Raw genomic sequence first — 16,621 nt, forward strand, 5'->3', positions numbered from 1 at the left:
AATTTCTTCATCTCCATCTAGGTTTGAAAAGGGGGCATGAAAAGGAAAACTCATTTTGGCGCTGATAAATTCGGACAAGATCCAGATCGATTCAGAGATTGGGGGAATGCCATTCCCATATTTAATAGAACGCTCAGCTCCGCTAAAAGCGTTGCGGCACAGCCTCTCCACCCGGGCGTATTGGACAGGTGCCTTCCAACAGCATCACACCGCCCCCATTGGGGCATGTACATATTGAAGTCTGCTTGCTGCGCCCTGTGATAAGATTCGTTAACTTGCGTGACCGGTATGTGATTAAGTGCATTAGCTTGCAGAGGGCACTGTGGCTGATATCATGTTGTTTGCTACCAAGTTTTCCAATAGGCTGCCTACTACATAGTAATCATGCCTAATGTACTTGAACCGCCACAGCAGAGCCCGAGGGAGATGCCATTGTGCAGTTCAAGTTGATGCCCAACATTTGGACTGACTATTGGAGCTTAAGGTTTGAGGACCGGATGATTGGCCAATATCAACACGAATTAATATCTAAATGCAAAACAATGTCCATGTAGAGTAATATCTACAGACATGGTAGGGATATCTAAATCAAATACACAACGATATCCTGCACGCCAAGAAACCAGGCCGGCAAGAATCAACACGACGAATCCAAGGACAAATCCACACTTATATGGTATAACCCTGGTTCTCCTCAGGCAACTGTTCCCTTACAGTCTCACCATAAACCTTAATCGGAATAGAAATCTCAAAAGATTCACAACCAAGATACTCCATCGCAGACAAGACTTTGCCCCGATCATCAGAAGAAAGGGTCTCAAGCAGAGCCGTCCCGGAAGGCGGGGTTCCAGAGATATGTTGTTCGCCATGCAGATTCGGCGTGACAAATTCAAACCGCAAATCCCAGTCCAGCGTGACTCCACTCGTAATAATCGTCGGCGTGGCGGAGATGGGAATAGCCGGACTGAAAACGACGCGCGTGGCGTATAGTGTATTCTCGAATAGAGATGCGTGGATGCGGCGCGTGGTACGGTGAATACTGGCGTTTGACCGAACGGCCAGGGTAGGCGTGACTTTCTCCGATGTCTCGAGGGAAGCTCGGACGGCGTAAGATGGGATTGAAGCTTCGCCGAAATCCACGCTGGCCATGATAGTCTCGCCTAGACGGTGAATTGGGCGGTTCAGAACGACCACGGCGATGCGTTTCCCGTCGCGGGCGATCTCGAAACGATTTGGACTGCGTCTTGTCTGCGCAGCCTGGTTGCTGCGGAGAATGGCGAAGTCGATTATGTCCTTGCAGGATAGGCCGTGCGGGATCCCGTCGTAACTGGATGCCCGTCTTTCGGGGAGGGCTCCCGGGGGAAAAAGGGAGTTTGAACGAGAGCTTTGTTCGAGAATCTCGTCCACGAAGGAGAGGAAGTCGCCTGCGGAATTCCATTGGCTGCTTACACTTTGATTTTTTACAGCCACGGGGGCATGTTGGTTGACTTTTTGCACCTTTGCTTCATCGCGTAGGATTACATATGGTGACATGAGGTCGTGACCTAGGATGTCTCCCTTTTCTGCAAGATTGTTAGAAACATCAAGTCTATATAGAGAAATCGTGGCACTCACCATTGACCCCGCTGAATACGCGGAACGGGATGTTGATACGGTTGACCCGCTGGGCCTCGTTCGGGCCGCTAGGCCGCTGGGTGCCGATGACCAGGTTATATGAGACCTTAATTGCTTTCCCCTTGTGGCTCGCCGGGAGGCCCCTGGGCAGGGAAAAGGAGAAAGTAAAAGATTGTTCTTCTCCAGGTGCTAATCGAAGATCGACAAAGAGAAGTGATTGCGGGGTGGAGAGCAAGGGGATAGATCGAGAGGATGCAACACCACGCATGTCACGCAGACCATCAAGCTCATTGGTGGAGAGGAATCCATTGATAGACTCTTCAATGGCATTCCACTTGAGTCCCCAGAAACCACCACCTTTGCGCGAGCGTTCAGAGCTAGCAGAGCTTGGACGCCCTGGAAGTCCACCCGTTCCTGGTTGTCCTCCAACAACACCCTTCCGCTTGACTTCATCAAAAACAGATTGATTGACCAAAGATCCATCGACAGTGAAGGAAGCACTGACTTGCGCGTAACCCATCAGCAGCGCTTGGCTCTCTGTGAACCTTGTTGTTGTAGGGGTCACGACACTCGAATAGTGGCGTCCATGCCGAGCAGGCGGCGGCGCCCGACCTGATTGAACTGAGTAGTTTGTATATTCCGATGCTAATGTCTCACTGGAATGATCGCTCATCGAGTAAAATTCACCACTGCTCCGGGTACTTCCATTTGTTGCACTTGTCGTCGAAATCACGCGAGTAAGTTGTTGGTGTGATGGGGGCGCCAATCCAGGTCCTTCCTTTGAAGTCAATTTTCCTGAAGACGCTGCTTGTTCGGCCGACTTCGGGGAGGGTGATAGAGCAGCACGTTGGTTATTGTTTGGTTCCGCTGGTGGCGGAGCGGCCGGGAACTTGAAATCGAAAGCTGGAGGCTGAGGTCTGCGCGGTGTTCCTCGTAGTGGTTCGGTTGGGACAATTGGGCTATTTGCAAGAGATCCCGGACGACTTGCTCGTCCAAGATGGGATGTATCGACTCTCAGCCCGCCTGCCGAGGATTCATTCGGCATCTCTGCCAGGGGAGGTCCGCGCAAAGGCATTCGACTCGCTGGATATCAGCAATGATTAGTTTTTTTTATTCGTGCAGATCATAGATCGAGTTTTCTTTAGCTCCATGCCACTCACATTTGCGATAAGAATCATCGTAGCTATCATTCCTCCTTGGTGTGATCTGGAGACTGGCTGAACGCCCATGGCCCCTGGCCGGCTTCCCTCTTCCATATGACTGTGGCGGGGTCGCTTTCTCGGACGGACCTTCACTTTCGATAGACAGAATTGATACAGATCGTTTATGGCTGTGACCTGGTTGCCAACTGCGAGGGGTAGAGGGGCTGCTAGTTGATGGCGGGAAGCTGTGTGAGCTGACAGGCGGGATGCTCATAGACGAAGTGGTTCGGTGAAAAGATTTTCTCTGCGAGCCGATGGAGTATGATCGCTTCCCCGAAAAGAGGCTTTGGGGTGACTTCAGGGAGAAAAAGGAGTCGGAGTTGGAGGTACTGGGGTGATTCGCGACTCGAGACTGCTTCCGCTGGTGACCTCCTTCAGCTCCATAGCTGGTGTCGGACGTGGTATCAGCCACGTTCTTGAAGGTAATTGTACATTCCACATTCTCTCCGGCGAAGATCGTTTGGTCCTTCCATTTCACGAAGACCTGGATGTTGGAGGGCATGGCGGCGCGGTATCAGCATGTGGGCCGACTCGAGCGTCCAACGAACGGGGGAGGAAAGGAGGGGAGAGGTAGCTCGGCGGAAATGGAGGGTAATTGAAATAAAAGCCGAAGCCGACGTCCGCATGCTGTCAAAGGGGCATGAGCATGGGCGCAGGCGTGGGCATGGGCATGTTGGAACTTGGACGCGAGATGGAGGGAGCACTTCAAGTTGAAGTTGGGGTCGGCCGAGGCGGACAAAGTGGCACCTCCGCTTTAACTCACCCCAGCCCCGTGGGACTTTCCCAGCAGTGCTTGTTACCTGTTCAACACTTTGCAGGGCAATAATACATTATCTTACAGTATATCAAACTTATTATTTTCTAATATTACACTTTGTCGATTCCTAGACCAGATCCTACCGATACAGTAATGAACAGAATGGACAATCGCTTCTTGATATTATACAAATGAGTAGCTATAGTACATGTGACAGTATTAACACCGACAGAAGATCAAATACAGTTCCACCTCCCCTATTTCTTCTTATCGTTAAACAGCCCCCTGGTATCCGACAAAGGCTGCGAGCGCTGAGTCGGCGGGCGCAAACCCAGCTCCGCCATCTGACTCCAGATACGCTCGTGACGATTCTCCCATCGGACACGTCGCTTATCCATCTCCCCCTCCGATGGTCTCCATTTGCTTTTCAGAATTCGGCGGATGGCTTCCGGGGACACCTTGAACTCCTCGGCAAGAACGGCAGTCGTGAATCGATCCGGGGCAGTCGTGTTCAAGTGTCGAATGCCATCCAAAGCGTCGGGGGAGAGTCTCTTTGCGGGATTCCACCCATCAGGAAATTTCTTCCCCAGTGCATCCTTTTGGATCTCCCATATCTCGGGCTTCTTGGGTTTCTTTGGCAGTTTGTCCGCTTTGTCGCGTTTCTTGTCCTTTTCCTTATCCGACTCCTTGCGGTCCTTACGGTCCTTGCGATCTCTGTGTTTCTTTGTCTCGGTTTGGTCTTTCGTGTTTCTTGATTTGTTTGCCGGCCTAGACTTTGCGCCTTGAGACCGGTTTTTCTGGCGTGGCGCGGTCGAGTCTGAGGTGGTTGCGAGTTGCGGCGTGGACTCGGAGGATGGAGAAGGGTGAGACTCGGGCGTTCGCGGAGATAATATCGTCGCTTTGAGATTGGAGAATGCGGGAATTGGAAGTAAATGATCGAGGGTGCTGGGAATGCTGGAACGGTCGTAGAGGACGTGGCCAGCGGCGAACAGGAGAAGACAAGTCGCAGGTTGCCTCGGAGCGAAATACACTGCGCAGAAGGGTTGGCAAGGCCAGCTTTGCCGACGATACGCAGTGGACTGCCATTGGATACGAGGACCGCGGGATAGGGTGAATCTTGGAAAGATGTATGAAAAGTAGACAGGCAGGAAGCTGAGATAGAAATTGGAATTCCCCGGCCAGAATTAATTGATGGGCGATAAGATAAGGTTTGCTGCCTGAAATGCAAGGGTTGCGATACTAACTAGTTAACCAGAGAAGATAGGATGTATCCATGGCTCTGGCTCGGCCGAACCGCGGTTTGTTTACATCCTGTACGAGTTTATGGGGTAGATCTAGTCTATTTCATTCTAGTAGAACTAAGAGTACTAGTATAGTAGGATCCCCAATGGGTAACCCTGGAGAATCCATGGGTGCTCAGGGATATATATTGGGTACCCATCCCACCAGATACCAATACAAGTGGTTGAAATTGAAGTATATCAACATTGGAAATTTCAACTTGAAGTTGTCTCCGGATTCTGATTTGGACACAGTTTATGATGGTTAGACGAATAAACCCAGTTGAGATAAAGAGAATACACCAGGGCTCTAGTACTGTCTAGCTCAGTAACCTCGATCTCGCGCCACCGGGGTTAGTTAGATTGGTGCTTTGATCGCGACCCACCGGTTCATCTCAGCCGCGCTTTAGCTTCAGCTTCAGACAAGCTTGAGAGATCGGAGATATTTCCATGAAACTCTAACCATTACCTCCTATAAATCATTTCTCAATGGCATTGTAAGCTGTAGAAACCCATTCAGAGTCAATTCTAGGTAGAGGCTTGAGCCAACCCCTGATCCCACTCGTCAGATTCCTTCTGATCGCCTGGAATGATCAACGGTCTTAGCGTGGAATGAGCTCCATGTTTGTGTTTTCCCCTCGACCGTAACCTCTGTCTCTACCTCCGATCTTTTCTCTTTCTTCTCTTCCCCACGACTTGGAAAAAAAAAGCAATTTGACAAGGCTGGTGGACCTTGGGGAAGTTTGAAAAGTTCTGGACCTTTGCCAGCCACCTTCAACCTTCAACCTTACTTCCTCCCCGCCTCCTTTCAACTTTTTCCCCCTCCACAATCCACTTCCCCCTCCGCCAACCTCTTCGCCCGATACGAATGCAAATGCGCTTGCGAATGGACTTCTAACTTTGCGCGCTCAGGGGACTCCAAACTATCGCTATAGTCCCCCCCTCTCATCCCCCGAGGCTATGGCCACCACCGCCCCGCTCAGCGCCAAAAGCAAACTCGCTGGCAGCTCCCTGAAGATTACCCCCTCCAACTCCCCCGTCTTGCGGCCAGGCACTCGCTCTGCTAGCAGGGCCTCGCACCAGTCGGCCCTCTCGCTGCAGACCGTCATCGGAACCACCACTACAACCCCCAATGGCTTCTCCAGTCATGATCAAAGCAAGAGTTTTGCTTTGTGCGCCGGCTCCGCGGCCGTCCTCGCCGAGCTCGATGACGAAGGCAACCTGAGCCAGCGATTCTTCCGAGCTCGACCCTCGGCCACCAGCGTGAATCCGACCTCCTCATTCTACAATCAGTCCACTCCCCCAGCTACTCCAGACCCGAAATCGCGTTCCCTATCACACATCCGCTCCAACCCACATCTCAACGTCCCCAATGGTTCACCGTCTAGCGAAGCCGGCGATTGTGGCAGCCCGCGCGCCTGGTCGTCAAGAGAAAGAGTGAAAGCAGTCACCAGCGTTTCAATCAGCCCGAACGGGAGATTCCTGGCGGTAGGAGAGGTGAGCAAGCGGCAGTGATCAACTCCGAGAGGACGCTCAAATACTAACTGCAACTAGACCGGTTACAACCCCCAAGTCTTAATCTTTTCGACCGCTCGCGATGCTCTACCCGATGTTCCTCTGTCCATTCTCTCCGACCACACCTTCGGCATACAAAGTCTCGCATTTAGTCCCGACTCGCAGTATCTGGCCACACTGGGAAACGTGAACGATGGTTTCCTATTCATCTGGTCAATCAATTTTAAGAACGGCTCGGCCAAGCTACATTCCGTGAACAAATGCACATCTTTTGTCCGTGATATGTGCTGGGTCGGCCAATCCTTGGTAACGTATGTTTTCCGCGAAGAGGATTTCGCATATGGGATTTTGAGCTGACATTCTCCTAGTACCGGAGTGCGCCATGTTAAAGTTTGGAGACTTCCTCCATCCCGACCAGTTTCGCCTACAAAGACACGCTTGAATATCGATGGCGCGGCTCCATCTCCGAACCCGGCACCAAAGGCCCTTTCTGGCAGGAATTGCATATTGGGTCAATTGAGCGACAGCACGTTCAGTTGCGCCAGAAGTATCTCTGACTATGAGGGCGTGGTTGGCTCGGAATCCGGTGCTGTATGCTACCTCGACGACCGTGAAGGATCTCAGAAACTACAGTTCGTCACGCAGGTTGGATTTTCTATAACGTCCTTGACTGTTGACTTCGATCGTGAGTCGATATGGCTGGGAGGTCGTGGAAGGAAAATGCAGCGACTGTCATTCGATACTCTGCGGTCCTCAACTTCCTCTATCCCCATGTCGCCAGCGCGACGCGAGAAGATCGTGGTGGACAAGAAGAACAAAATACCGGCAATTACATGCATGGGTTCCCTCTCCTCACATTTGGTCACTGTGGAGGCTAGTCGCGAAATTCACATCTACCCAATCGAGGGCTTGCACGACGAAGACGAACAAGAGCACGGTGACACCTCGATGCCAGCTCACCGAGACCCGGTTCTCGGTATTCGTCGTCTCAATGCACCCAATTTCCCGGCCAGCTTCTTCACTTGGTCCCGCAACGGCTCGGTTATTTTCTGGGATTCTTTAGGCAGATGCTTGGATTTCAAAACAGTTGTCCTCGAGCAGAATTGCGAAGCGGAAGACGTGGCGAATGAACTCAAGGTGTTAAGAGCACCTTTAGAAGCTGGGTTCTTCGTTTCTGGTGATAAATATGGAGTTCTTAGGTTTGTTTTACCAGACCCTCTTCAGTCGACTCATTTACTTATTGTTATTGCAGAGTTTATTCCCGTGAGCCATGGGAGTGCGTTAATGATGTCCGTGCCCACGGAGCAGAGATCACGGACATTGCTGTCCATTCGACGGACGAATTGTGTTTGATCGCAAGTGCTGGCCGAGACCGGATGGTGCAGCTCTTCCAAAGATCCGAGTCGAGTGTGGATTTAATCCAAACCATGGACGATCATGTTGGGGCTGTTAATCAGCTCATGTTCATGAATGATGGCGAAAGACTGCTCTCGAGTTCTGCAGACCGCACCATTCTTGTACGAGATCGTGCTACCCGTGATGAAGACGGTGCCACATCTGTTGCGTATCTCATCACGAGAGTCATCACTCTGAAAGCGTCTCCAATTTCCATGACATTCTGCCCCGATGACCCGAACATGCTTTATGTATCCACGATGGATCGTTGCGTCTCAAAATTCGATATTCCTTCAGGACGGCAAATCCATTGCTTCAAAGCATCCGATTCGGAGGCCACCGACGCTGTGATAATGAGCGCTTTGACAGTGACATCGGAAATCCCAGGACAATGCCCGAAACTCTTGCTTGGAGTCTCCGGTACTGACAAGTCTATCCGGGTATACGACCTAGAACGAGATCAGTTACTCACTGGGGAATTTGGTCACACGGAGGGTGTTAGCGACGCGATGCTCTTGGAGGAACCTGACCCCAATGATAGATCGATCATCAAGCGAAACCTGGTCTCAGCTGGTATCGATGGTATATTGATGATCTGGAACCTATCTGTCCAGCCACAGCTACCCCCAGAGGGCCGTGACGAGGATGGCCCTACGAAGGAGGCGACAGCAGCCAAGCCACCACTTCGGAAGGTCCTCTCACGCAGCGAGCTAGCTGGCTTCCAACGGCCCGACAACCCAAGTCCCCTGGGAACTCCTACTCCAACACGCGAGCTATCTCCCACTTTGACTCGCAAGATGTCGAAACTATCTCTCACACCTTCCAATTTGAAGAACCACTCGCTCGCCGAAACCCCATCTCCCCCTAATCGTCGCTCGCCAACCGTTTTCACACTAACCGGATCAAGCCGCCGATCACCGTCCCCCGTTAGCCCAAAGTCTAGACCATCAATCCCAAAGAGGTCTCACGGTACACGGAACTCCAGCCGACGAATCTCATCTGACTTCCGATCCCGCACCAAAACATCCCACCGCAGCGAATTCGGCAGCCTGGAAATGTCAACCGAGCAAGTATGTCGGACGCTACGGGCCTACCGAAAGAAGCTCAACGGCTCGGGTCAACAAATCCTCGCGCAGAAGGAGCTGGAGCGGGAACTGACCTTGACGCTTCGCGCTGTCAATGCGCGGTCCATGAATAGTGATGAGAGCGCGGAGACGGAGACAGATAGTAGTGGCAAGGATATTGACCGCAAACCTAGCTATTCATCTATCTCTTCGCGCTCACCACATTATCCACGACATGCTCCATCAACTCCTCTTCTGCGCCAGAAAAACCCGCGGCAGGTTTCGAGGAGTCGCTCATGTGATGAAAATGGAGATGAATGATTTATGGATGCACTATTTTCCTATCTCATTTTGTTTTTCATCCCAAGGAGACCTGCATCACTTCAAAGATTTCTACATTTGACTTTTCTTTGCTTTTATATTCGCTTCTATTTGAAGCATTGCATTGCGGGAGTTGCGTTTTTTCCTTATTTGTTCTCCGTCATCCACTTGGGCTCTGATATGCCCGGTGACAGGACGTCCACCTTCTTCCCTCGTTGGATCTTCTCATTTCCCCGGACTTTCATGGTGATTCTACCATAACTTTCTTTTCCTTTTCCTTTTCTTTTTTCTCTTCTTCTCCCTTTTTCTTCTCATTTCTTGATTCTTTTCACTACATTGTGTTTTCTTTCTTTCCACCTCCATCCACCATGCGGATCGCGGGTGGCATCCTTCTGTTCTTTGACACCTTATTCTTCCTCTTCTGATGATACCCAATTTACTTTGAGTCAGCTTAGATCATGTCTCTCAGTCTATATTTTATCCTTAATCTATCATTATTTTACCATCCGAATTCCCTTCATAGAAAAAGTACTAGCATAGTTTTATTTGTGTAAATGTACTGGTCATCGTCACCATTCCTGGCTAAGCATTGTTAGAAGACGCATTCGCCCCGCAGGATGTTTTTTTTCTCTTGCTTGGGGCAGAAAGCGGCCTACACTCGTCCATCTTGTTCATTAAGAGAATTGCCTGGGGAACACGTTCTTGAGTGCTTTGAGGCTAGGTGTGAATCATCGTGAGTCTCCGCGGGAGGTCTACCTCTTAACAGCTCGCTATTACTAATTTATCTGCTCAGTTGAATAATTTTGTTCGTTGATAAACTATTCATATTGTACGTGTGAGCACCCATGCGAAAACAGAAAAAAATGTAGTCAACCCGGTCAACAACAGGAAACGAACAACAAACAACCCCCCCCCGAGACCCTTTCAAGATAAACACGTCTTGAGCCGACCACGGAAATCCTCTGCAAGACTTGCACCTTTTTGATCTCCCATCCCTTCGGCCAGTCTAATCGACTTCGAAGCCCACCGCTTGCAATCCTCATCCTTTCCCTCAGCGAAGTAATCAAGGGCTTGGTTGAAAGCCCGCACAGCGAGGTATTCGAGTTCGTCATCCGGGTACGTGTGCTGCTCGCAAGGAGTTGATTTGACATCTCCGGTCTCCGAATCCGTCACGAGGTGAGATGCCTGATGCGTGTGGCCTTTGAGATATTCCTCGTCCTCCATAAGGCAAAGTACTTGGTTCAGAACACATTCTGCAAGATGGAGACAGTCTTTATCTAACATTGGATATTCACCATCCATGTCAAATTCTTCTGGATCGAATACCTGATCATCTGCTTCATCAGAAAAGCAAAGATCATAATAGATCCGTAGCCAGCGTGGGAGATATTTTCTCAAGCTTGGACAGCTGCTATCAGATTCGTAGTAGAATTCGATGAGGGCCTTAGTTAGTATATCAAATTAGTAATCTCGAAGATAGCCCACAAATAGCGTGAAATTAACGCCCATCAGTGAAACAATGGACTCACCAGGACTATTTCTAGTCTTCTCTGCTTCGGGATAGATTGCTCATCGAGAAGGATGAGACTAAGGATACCCTTGCGAAGAAGGCACCCAACATCCCGTGAATCTTTCGGGATGAAATCACTTTAGATCATCCCAGGCACCCATGACTATAGTACATTGGAAAACACCAATTGTAGACCATTGGATTAGGTCCGCAAGGCTTTCTGGTAGTCTTGTTGAGTCGTCGAGGAATCCACCGAAAGTCCGCCGGACTATGCCGGGTAGATGGTCATACATTTGCTCCTGAATACAATGAGCAAGACCGCAACGGTCTTAAGTAGAATCGGAGTTCCTTTCACATACCTTGACATCTTTTTCTGTGCTTGCATTGAATCTCCGAATTCGAATCGCGCTCTCGAGATAGTGTATGTAGACGATTATTTTTGCGACATTCGATGACAGGTCATATGTAACCTCGTCTGGGGGCCAAATATCGGCTTCGTGATGGGAGAGAAGAACCTTAAGGCATTGTTGATTAGTATAAGAGTAAAGGATAGTAGATTGTATTATCTCAACTCACACCGAGCATATCATCCACAAAGCAATAAATCATTACAAAATCAACCTTGCTCTCGAAAAGATGTATTGCTAGATCAAAGCCGTTTGAAACCATCCATTCAACTTCACTGGGTTGAAATAAAAGGGCGAGGTCTTCATCAGGATTCTCATCCCACGTATTTTTACCGGCCACTGGAAAAGTCAGATTGATAACGTACCACCCAAGGGATCGCTACCTACATCTTTCGAAAATGTCGATTGTCATATTCACATACTCCTTGCAGTAGTGGCCCCGTCGGAACTCACGAAAGAGTATAGTAAGTGCAAGCCTTGATTAATTAGTATTCCGGGCTAGGAGATTCAAATTTGAGGACGCGTTTCAACTGACATATGATCGAATTCAGAAAGTCGCCCTTCAAACGCATTCTGAAAGACCAGATCTAAGCATTGTATAACTGCTTCCGGCATGCATCCTAGAGAGGCCTCCCATGTGCACAGATACAAAAGATCCTCACTGTCAGATATCAGCTCTTCGTAAATCTCTAGCAATGCTTCGAGGAATGCTTTGGAGATTCTGCCACATCTATTCTTCCGTAGATGGTGTCGAAATTGAAGAAAGAAGACGTGTTCGTCGGTGTTACCGCCTGGAATTTGGATCATCATCTCAATCGCGTTATTAACCTTATCAGCCTTGTATTCTCCGGAACAGCCAAGCGCGACAATCGTGTATTTCCTGCTCGAGTATTAGAACGTGTAATTCTTCATCGAAGGAAATATCGTATAATTACTTCAGAACCGCAAGTCGGTTATAATCGGAAAGGCGATCGAGAATGTTGTTCTCCAGGATTTGAAGACACCATTGCTCTGCAATGTCGAAGGAAGAAATTGCGACTTCTGCTTCAATGCGCTTCCAGATGAGCTATCATCGATGTAAGTTAGCATTGACCGGGGATAGCTCTGCCATGAGTCCCTCACCATAACCACCGCCTGAACAATATCTTCGCCCAGTTCCACATCAGGGCGACTACCCAGGATTTGAGCTCCCTTGCGGACGGCATGAATGCATGTATGCGAGTTTTTTGCGAGGGAATTTGACAGCGAAACCAGCCGAAGGAACGTTCTTCTAAGAAATTCTGTCTTCTCTGATGGGACATTGGATAGCATCGAGTGGAAGGCCTCCGTGGCAATGTCCGGGCTGTTTCACGGTTAGAAGGATGGATTTTTGTTTGGAAGAGAACAATGGACTTACTTCAGATCCCACAAAGCCCTCGCGAAGTTGGAAACCCTTGAGATATTTATTAGGTTGGGATTGCAGAACAACATATAAAACAACTCACAGCTCCCATCCTTGACCAGTCAGGCCTGGGCATTTCATAATCGACTTCAAAACTAGACTCGCAGTTTCAGTTCGATGGCTTAGGACTTCAAATGGGAAATCGGTCCTCACCTTCGAGAAGTCTTTGGCAATCTGGGGTTTCATTCTGACGGATGACCTCAATTTCAAGAACCAGGACGGAAAGGGCGTCGCTGTTACTCTGAAACATCGTCAGACAGATCAGAAAGTAAAACAACAACGAGTTCTGACTTACCCTCTTCAGATTCTCCATCTCCTTTTCGATGTCTTTCCTTCTAGTAACGTTCTTCGTGGCGAGGTATGCACGAACTAGCATATTCACATTAGCTCATGCGGATAACCCAATGATTGGAGAAGTACCAAGTGTCGCGCGGCACCGAATATTCCAGATTCCGATATCACCGGACGTTGTCTCGTTCTTTGCGATGGACAACTCGACTTGCTCAACAGCTCGTTGTAACCACATAGTGGCAACATTAGGGTCTGTGACCAGTGCGCCGATTCCAGCATTGTAGCAAGTTTCGATAACGAGGTCTCGGTTTCCGAGTCGATTCGCTAGTGGCGCCTTCGCAAATAAATGATCGGCAATATCAGGGCGACACTTGAGAAACTCCTGTAGACAGATTAGCCCCGGGAGCAGACTTTCCAGTGAAACAGCTTTGAACATACCAGGCGAACTCGAAGCATGTAATACTCGGTAGCAATGTCATCCAGCTGGTCTTGGTCAATCGAGAGTGTAGAGCTTTTCAAGGAGTTGAGTCGCTGCGCAGTGGTCTCAAGGATCTTAAGCGCCGAGTCTAACAGATCTGCGTCTGTAGTACGAGTCAATTTCAGTCTCCTTTGTATAGTATTTCGTTTGAGAAACTTACCCATCGAGGAACGTGCGGCTGCAAGTTCAGCCCTTAAGATCTTGATATGACATGGAAAATGTTTGTTCTCACAGATTGCCGCATGAACTGAAGGCAGGCTGGGCTGAGACGCCATGGCGAAGTTGGTTAGATTAGCTGTTAGGAGCTGGGGATAGGGTGTTGATTGAGTCAAATAAGAGGAGAAACTTTGTGTGTGATGGATCTTGGGACTTTCAGGGTGGTTGTAATTGACCGAGGTGAGAGATGAATGAGTGGTGGTGAATAAGAGGGTGAAGTTGTTGGGGATAACACACTTGGAGGGATGGAAGGAGGAAGAGCAACTACGGCAAACCCGAGAGCAACCACCAACCACTACAAAGCAATCTCAGACAAAAGATATGGGACCAATCGCCGTAAATTCAATGCGAGATAATCACTATTGTACACATTGTACATTTCAAGGCAAGGAGACGTCCAGCCTCGGGGAATCAAAAACCAAAGCTCGTAAGTAAAGTCAACCAACAGAATGCCAAATTTTTGGAACCTGAGCTATACCAAAACAGCCCAGCGATATGAATCAAATGGAAAGAAAAATAACCGAATTCTAAATCCGAGGCCTACTTGTGTATACGCTGCGTAGGAAGGAAATTACCAACAATCATAGAGGGACTAGCAGGTGGTTAGCATGCGAGTAGTTTGTTGTCCACGAGAGCTCTTACATGTTATGATTGTCGCGTCGGATCGTAAACGAGAAACAGCATTGGATGCCCTCGCCTGTTGAGTCGGAATTCGGGCTCTTCAGAGTACAACTGGTGAGCATTGCCTTCTGTGTGTTATCAAAGGCAATGGCACCGAACTTCTCCCAGTAGCTGACGAGTTGATCTTCAACTATAATTTCATGGATGGCAAGTTTTCCCTGGAACAATTGATTAGTATGTGGGCGGGCAGGGTTTGCTGACAGTATTCATCCAACTCACATCACGCAGACTTTCAATCGGGACATCAATCAATTGCGCCATCTCATTGTTTCCTCGGAAGATCTCTCCTGTTCTTCGCCAGCAGCAGGCGGGGATAGCCATACTGGCAAACACACGGTCATACTCCATCAGGCTGCGCTCAAACCACATCTCCACCAGAATCAATTCGATATCAGTGAGGCTCTGCATGCGCTCACGGAACTTCGGTCGGAACTTGTCTAGCTGGCGGAGGATCTTCTGCCGGGATGATTGGTGCATATTCTTCTCCATATATTGGTTGAGTCTGGCGTATCCCTTGACGTAATTGAATGGCTTCAGCAGACCGGCGTCGTACTTCGCCTTGAGAAGCTTGTTCATGCGCTCTTCCGGTGGGTCTGATCCTGACGGGTCTGCCGCAGTCATATAGTATGTCTCACGGGCCTTGTCATTTCCAACAGTAGACGTTGGTCGTTGGATCGAATCGCCAGGTGGTGCCTGGCTCTGTGTAGGTGGCGCAAGCTGCGAGGGTTGGATGCCATTCGGCACGTTCAAGGTGGTCATCGAATTGATCAACGAGGGGTCGGAGTATATTTCGTTCATATTCTGATCTGGGAAAATCGCGCCGTCGTCCAACAAACTGTTGCTAAGGAAATCACCAAGCAAGTTGTATTCGTTTGTGACCTCAGGCGCATTGAACATGTACGACGGGTGGAGAGAGTGCATGTCTTGGAACTGGTTCTGTCCACCCATCCAATTCTCGTACGCCATCACTAGAATTCCCAAGTCAGCGGAGAGCCCGACCACGAAAAGTATTTCGCCGCAAAATATACTTACTGGGCTGAGAGGTGGCATTGAGACCTTGGCCCGACGAAGTAATGCTTGCCGGCTGTACCGTGGAAGGCGGCATTCCCATCGCACCGTCGGGGAGGATTTGCTGGCCGGCAGCATCCGAGACGTCAACATTTTGAGGCATGCCTGAAACGTTGACTAGATCATTATTGGACGAGGCTGGCTCGTCCGCGGTCGAATCGTCTTGATCACGGCGTTTCGTGGGTTCCCTGGGCTCGTCGTGGCATAAATGACCGATATTGCGCTTTATACATCGGGTACACGGCCGTTCCTTCAGAAGTCGCAAACAGGTCAGCAGGCAGATCTTCCCATAAGCAACGGGTGGATTGAATAGATAGATGGATATCATAAATCAAACGGGAGAGAGGTCGTACCGAATCGCAAGTCATATGCTGTCCCACGCGACCACCTTCAGTTAGCAAAAGTGTTCCTCAAATAGATTTCTTGCCACCTCCGCAAATGAGATGAGGGGCTCCAAACGGCGGGGATGTTGTCGCGAAGGGCAACCGGGTGCGCGCGCCGGAGGAGATTGAGAATATGAATCAAGAGAGGGCTTACCGAGCGACGACAGTAGACACAGGCTGTTGAAGGGGATTCATCTCGTTAGCCCAGGTACTTCTTCCTCTTCGGGTCTTCTCTCTCCCCACCCGATCACTCCCACGGAGAAGCGCAGGAGGGGGATTGGAGGATGACGAATCCCTGTCGCATGCGCGCGCGAACGACAACTCACCATGATTGACCTTGCGACGCTTCTTAGGACTGGAGTGACTGCCGGAGCCAGTGGTTTCGGACTTGACCGCAGATGCTGCTGGCGAGTCCTTTGCGCGCGCATCCCTCCCTGCGTCGCCTTTAGACTTGGCAGTCTTCTCGGATGCGCTTTTCTCTGTCATGGCGAAAATGCTGTGCTCGGGACCGGGCGTAATGGCTGCCTGCAGACATTGACAGGATTGACAAGATTGAGTACAGTTTGGAGGGGAAAGGAAGGGTGTCCCGATCAAAGTTGGGGGGAAAGTTGCGGTTCGCTGTTAAAAAGCGGAGTCATCCAGTTTCCCCTCCGACCTGCTCCGCATTGCTTTCCCCGAGGGCGGACTGCGGTGGGTGTCTATGGGGCTTACAGTGCTTACAGCTTACAGCTTACAGTGCAACCTGCACTAGTGCAATCATGATCATTTTGGCAACCCCCAGATATTGTTCATTGCTTTGTGGTAATTACTCTGCTCTCATAGGCCTAGGCCGAGGCCGAGGCCCAACCGGTCACAAATGCCGCGAGCATCTCGGCAGCTAGAGGAGAATCCCCAGATTGCCTTGGTCGGCCTAGTCCATGCCCCTCACGATCTGGTGAGATTTGTAGAAATTACCCCTGCATCTCGCGCGGAAGCCTCTAGGAACAGCCTAGGCTGAT

At 49.8% G+C, this 16,621-nt stretch overlaps 6 protein-coding genes across 6 annotated transcripts; 1 reads left to right on the plus strand and 5 right to left on the minus strand.

Moving 5' to 3' along the window:
- Window positions 1–669: 669 nt before the first annotated feature.
- N7509_001638 (putative intracellular protein transport protein (Sat1)) lies at window positions 670–3,318 on the minus strand (the record flags this gene model as incomplete). The annotated part of the gene is made up of 3 exons (XM_056626275.1): window positions 670–1,562; window positions 1,615–2,697; window positions 2,775–3,318. 3 exons carry the CDS (start codon window positions 3,316–3,318, stop codon window positions 670–672), a joined length of 2,520 nt encoding a protein of 839 aa, XP_056492070.1.
- Window positions 3,319–3,830: 512 nt separating this feature from the next.
- On the minus strand, window positions 3,831–4,848 carry rrg9 (mitochondrial ribosome assembly protein RRG9; the record flags this gene model as incomplete). The annotated part of the gene is made up of 2 exons (XM_056626276.1): window positions 3,831–4,725; window positions 4,826–4,848. The coding sequence occupies 2 exons, from the start codon at window positions 4,846–4,848 to the stop codon at window positions 3,831–3,833; spliced, it is 918 nt and encodes a 305-aa protein (XP_056492071.1).
- A 965-nt stretch (window positions 4,849–5,813) lies between these two features.
- On the plus strand, window positions 5,814–9,148 carry N7509_001640 (WD40 repeat domain-containing protein; the record flags this gene model as incomplete). Its single annotated transcript, XM_056626277.1, has 4 exons — window positions 5,814–6,350; window positions 6,408–6,679; window positions 6,737–7,567; window positions 7,621–9,148. The coding sequence occupies 4 exons, from the start codon at window positions 5,814–5,816 to the stop codon at window positions 9,146–9,148; spliced, it is 3,168 nt and encodes a 1,055-aa protein (XP_056492072.1).
- A 924-nt stretch (window positions 9,149–10,072) lies between these two features.
- N7509_001641 (uncharacterized protein) lies at window positions 10,073–13,550 on the minus strand (the record flags this gene model as incomplete). Its single annotated transcript, XM_056626278.1, has 17 exons — window positions 10,073–10,591; window positions 10,678–10,778; window positions 10,831–10,957; window positions 11,018–11,173; window positions 11,235–11,404; window positions 11,453–11,541; window positions 11,601–11,945; window positions 12,001–12,131; window positions 12,188–12,407; window positions 12,462–12,497; window positions 12,550–12,601; window positions 12,660–12,747; window positions 12,802–12,875; window positions 12,927–13,179; window positions 13,236–13,378; window positions 13,436–13,453; window positions 13,508–13,550. The coding sequence occupies 17 exons, from the start codon at window positions 13,548–13,550 to the stop codon at window positions 10,073–10,075; spliced, it is 2,565 nt and encodes an 854-aa protein (XP_056492073.1).
- A 481-nt stretch (window positions 13,551–14,031) lies between these two features.
- On the minus strand, window positions 14,032–15,138 carry N7509_001642 (uncharacterized protein; the record flags this gene model as incomplete). Its single annotated transcript, XM_056626279.1, has 3 exons — window positions 14,032–14,083; window positions 14,134–14,330; window positions 14,392–15,138. 3 exons carry the CDS (start codon window positions 15,136–15,138, stop codon window positions 14,032–14,034), a joined length of 996 nt encoding a protein of 331 aa, XP_056492074.1.
- A 62-nt stretch (window positions 15,139–15,200) lies between these two features.
- N7509_001643 (Zinc cluster transcription factor acuM) lies at window positions 15,201–16,109 on the minus strand (the record flags this gene model as incomplete). The annotated part of the gene is made up of 3 exons (XM_056626280.1): window positions 15,201–15,203; window positions 15,263–15,428; window positions 15,778–16,109. The coding sequence occupies 3 exons, from the start codon at window positions 16,107–16,109 to the stop codon at window positions 15,201–15,203; spliced, it is 501 nt and encodes a 166-aa protein (XP_056492075.1).
- Window positions 16,110–16,621: the final 512 nt, after the last annotated feature.

Source organism: Penicillium cosmopolitanum (assembly GCF_028827165.1).
Source record: "Penicillium cosmopolitanum strain IBT 29677 chromosome Unknown utg000004l:1.0-4361866.0:1.0-4365735.0, whole genome shotgun sequence".
Classification (NCBI taxonomy): Eukaryota; Fungi; Ascomycota; class Eurotiomycetes; order Eurotiales; family Aspergillaceae; genus Penicillium; species Penicillium cosmopolitanum.